Source organism: Gopherus evgoodei, chromosome 17, assembly GCF_007399415.2.
Source record: "Gopherus evgoodei ecotype Sinaloan lineage chromosome 17, rGopEvg1_v1.p, whole genome shotgun sequence".
In the NCBI taxonomy this organism is placed as follows: domain Eukaryota; kingdom Metazoa; phylum Chordata; order Testudines; family Testudinidae; genus Gopherus; species Gopherus evgoodei.
Window position 1 is genome coordinate 21452908 of NC_044338.1, and position 4177 is coordinate 21457084.

The 4177-nt window shown below is 46.0% G+C and overlaps 1 protein-coding gene across 1 annotated transcript; it reads right to left on the reverse strand.

The window, feature by feature from the left end:
* Nucleotides 1-400: 400 nt before the first annotated feature.
* On the reverse strand, nt 401-2356 carry LOC115636481 (C-C motif chemokine 3-like). The gene is made up of 3 exons (XM_030536626.1): nt 2227-2356; nt 1794-1908; nt 401-631 (listed from the first exon to the last, which is right to left on the reverse strand). Exons 1-3 carry the CDS (start codon nt 2297-2299, stop codon nt 544-546), a joined length of 276 nt encoding a protein of 91 aa, XP_030392486.1. The 5' UTR covers nt 2300-2356; the 3' UTR covers nt 401-543.
* Between the last annotated feature and the right edge of the window lie 1821 nt (nt 2357-4177).

Below are 4177 nucleotides of genomic sequence, written 5' to 3' on the forward strand. Positions count from 1 at the left end.
CACTCGTGACTCCAAGCCCCAGTCCCACAGTGATCCACTGCAGACAAATTTCACCCTTGATTTATAAATATAACTTGGTTTTTCAACCTTATCCCTTTAACTTCCAGCTGTAAAGGGTTGGGGTGGATTATTTTAATTGGGAATTGATATCACCAGAGGTATGCTACTGAGACCCTTATCCCCCCAGATCGGGGATCACTCCTACAAAAGCTTCAGAGAGATAGCCCGGAGCATTCAAAGGTGTGTAGGCCCAGAGATATTGGTTAACAAGTCAAATTTTATGACTGTGAATCCTAAATCCTCATTAACAGGCACAGCCAAATATTTCAATTGCCTTTTTTTATTTTGTTCAATCAAAAAAAAATGGACATTGATTTAACTTAAACCCAAATAATTTAAATATAATAAATTGTTGTTATAGTTCAAAAATAAACATTACAAATAATATATTAAAATAAATTCTTCGTGGGAGGAGCAATTGCCTCCCGCGACCCCCAAGGGCTTTTGGGACAGTCACCAGAAGCTGTTGCTGTCAGGGGCTCGTCAGTTTTGTTTCACATGCTTGATGTACTCCTGGACCCATCGTGCATTGGGATCAGAGCAGACTTCCCGGCCTTTCTTAGTGGTAAAGCTGCAGAGATAAAAACTCAGTTCAGAATCTTCAGAGGGAGAAGAAGGAAAGTGGATCCCCTGGGACACAAGCTATGGCAGAGTAGGTCATGGAGACCAGATGGATTCTGTGTTGCCCAACAACATTGAGCATTTGTAAAGAATAATCAGCCGATGAGGACTCCGCTTTTCTAAAGGTGAAACCTTCGCTGAACTCTACTGCAGAGAAGCTGATCTGTGGCTGGCTGCCACACATGTCAGGCCTATTGTCTCAGCCAACCAGAATGCAGCAGGTCAATAACGTTAGAGCGAGTGCCTGTCACTCAGCTGTAGCACCATCCCCCAGACAGAGGGATTTAAGCTGCCTCCGACCTTGGAGATCATGGGGATAAAATCCCACTGTCACTGGATCAGCATCTCCAGCTTTGACGTTACCACCTGGGTCTCACCCCAGCAGGTGACCTTTCCCTGGTCCAATGTCCAGCCCTTGACATAAGGGACATCCTCCTAAATTCTGGTCCCACTGAGCCACTACCCTAGTTCCATGCATATCACTTCTTCCTCCATGCCCATGCAAGGAGTATCAGTGATCATCTAAAATAGTGCGTATCCCTAATCCGAGTGACCCTGGGGGATCACTACTGCAACCCTTCTTTTTCCTCAGTCTGTCCCCTACCAACCTTTGTTACTCTTGCTAGTGGTTTTTTTGCAGGTTAGATCTGCAGCAGGTGTAGCTTTGCCCATTTACCCCAGCTGTGGCTCTGGCCCCGTCTGCCCCTACTGGAATGCTCAATGTACCCCAGCTTTCTTGCTGCCCGCTCAAAGAGAGCTGCATGAGAATGCTTTCCCAACCCTCTGCTGCTGAGTTACACCGGGAACTGAAAGCTGTGTCAGTCCCTGATGCAAGAACCCAGAGCAAGGGCTCAAGCATGAACCTTCTCTGTGAGTTTGCAAAACATCAATCCGTCCTTGTTCTCTGTAGCTACCTATTGTAGGTATTTTGAAGGCCTCTAGAGGGCACAGGGGAATGTGGAGAACTTTTGAATAATTGTCTTTTACCCAGGGGTTAAAAATGCCTGACATTTGTATTACAAGAGCCCTGCAGATTCCCTCCCACATCCGTTCATCCTATAGGGTTGTTTCTCTGCATGAACATAGAACATCTGCCCAAAAATCATACTCACATTACAGCCGGCAAGGAGCACTTGCTGCTGGTGTGCTGGTACTTCACCACAAGGCTCCGTGGGATTGGCTTGGAAACATAGCTGAAGCAGCAGGAAGTTGGGGTGTTGACGCCATCTGGAAGGAAAGAGAAGACTTGCATGTTGATTCTCTAACCCATCGCTGATGGTGTCTGAGTATCTGAAGGCTTCTCCTGCAAGCCCAATAGAGTTAGCTGCCCTTTAGCTCCACCCCTCGCTGTCACTGCTCACGGGCATCTCAGAGAAGGAAGACCCCTGACATACTGCAGCTAGACCAACTGAAGTTTATGGCTGTTTCATGGGCTTCCTCGCTACAAGCCTTCCTACACTTGAAACCAGCCTTGATGTAGTCTGAATGCCAGTGAAATTGAGAGCTCCGAGCACTGCAGAAAGGCAGAAGGGAAACAGGACTTACCAAGCTGAGAATGGGCCTGGGAGCAGAGAGCAGCGACGAGGAGAACAGCAAAGGCAGCCACACAGACCTTCATGCTTCTGTTGGGTGAGGAGGAGAGGCAGAAGCTGAACAAGAGTTGGAATTCTTTCAAGTTCTCCTCCTCTGTCTGATGCTGAACCACAGGCCTTTGTGCCAGCTTTATATAGTGGCATTTTAGGGAAACGCATACATCAGACCAAGTAAATGATGACACACACACCCAAATTTTGCTGAGTTGAGAAATCAAAGAGGAAGTTGAAATCTAGAGTGACTCTCCAATTCCATTTGGGTGATTAGGTCAACAAAAGTCCTGGAAAAAAGGACAAAGGAAGCGAGGACATGAGTCCATTGTGGTAACGGTGGCAGGTTTGTCTTTGAACTAACACACCTGCCTTTGTGTGACACAAGACTCATAATGAAATCTGAAGTCTTGAGTCCCTAATTCAAATCCAGCCCAGGTCTTTGGTGATTCAAGGTCATTATCTTAAGCTTCTGGAGACAGGAACCTACTGTCTGCGAATAGGGCAGGGGGCATCTTTTTCTTCTCCACTGACGGGAATTCCACAACTCCCTTGCAAACCTGTTCCAGAGCTTAACTACTCTTATAGCTAGAAAAATTTTCCTGATATCAAACCTAAATCTCCCTTGCTGTCGATTACACCCATTGCTTCTTGTCCTACCTCCAGTGGACCTGGAGAACAACGGATCACTGTCCTCTTGTAACACCCCTTAACATATTTCACAACTTTTATCCCATCCCCCCTCAGTCTTCTTTTCTCAAGGCTAAACGTACCACTTTTTAACATCTTTCCTCATACATCACATTTTCTAAGCCAGTTATTATTTGTGTTGCTTTCCTGGGGACTCTCCAATTTGTCCACATCTTTCTTAAAGTGTAGTGCCCAACACTGAACACAGGACTCCAACTGAGGTCTCACGAGTCCTGAGCAGAGTGGGACAATTACCTCCTGTGTCTTACATGCAACATTCCTATTAATACATCTCAGAACGATATTAGCCTGTTTTGCAACTCTTCCACATTGCTCACTCTTATTCAATTTGTGATCCACTATTAGCTCCAGATCCTTTTCAGCGGTATTGCCACGTAAGAGTTATTCCCCACTTTGTAACTGTGCATTTGATTTTTCCTCCATAGATGTAGTAGTTGGCACTTGTCTTTACTACATTTCACCTTACTGATATCAGACTTTTCCAACTTCTCAAGATCATTTTGAATTCTAATCCTATCCTCCAAAGTGCTTGCAATCCTTCCTGGCTTGGTGTCATTGCAAATTTTAGAAAGCATAATTGTCCCTCCATTGTCTGAGCAGGGCCAGCTCTAGGTGGCAAAAAACCTGGAACCAGTCCTGTGTCCGAGTTGTTGATGACCATATTGAACAGCAGTCCACCAGTAGAATTGAAAATATTCTGTTTTCAGGGAAAAACCAAAACTTTAAGTTTGCTTGCAAGGGGGGGAGAGAACAAAAGCTGTTTCCGAGGCATAATCACACTTCAATATGGAACAGTGATGTTCCGATGGCTGCCTGGTGACCCCATGTGAAATGAGTTACGGGAGGGGCCCAGCCCCATTCCTGGTGGACAAGAGCCTGCATCGCAGGAAATACTGTCACAATTCACACTTTCTTGATGGCAGGTTCTGCAGAGAAGCTGAGGACTGAATCGGCCACGTAGACTGGTTCTCCTCCCAGCCCAAGATGCACTTTCTGCCGATCAGGGTCAAAGGCTCATTGGTGAGGCAGTTCTGGGACTTGCCCGCAGCTACTCATACTGTGCCTATTCTAGACAAAGGCAGAGGATTTAGGGCTCTCAGTCCAGCACCTTTATTCTGAATTTAATTAAACATCTGACTGAAACACAAGGGACATGAATAGACTTGACCCGCCTATGAGTTGTCCTGGGGCCATCAGTGCTG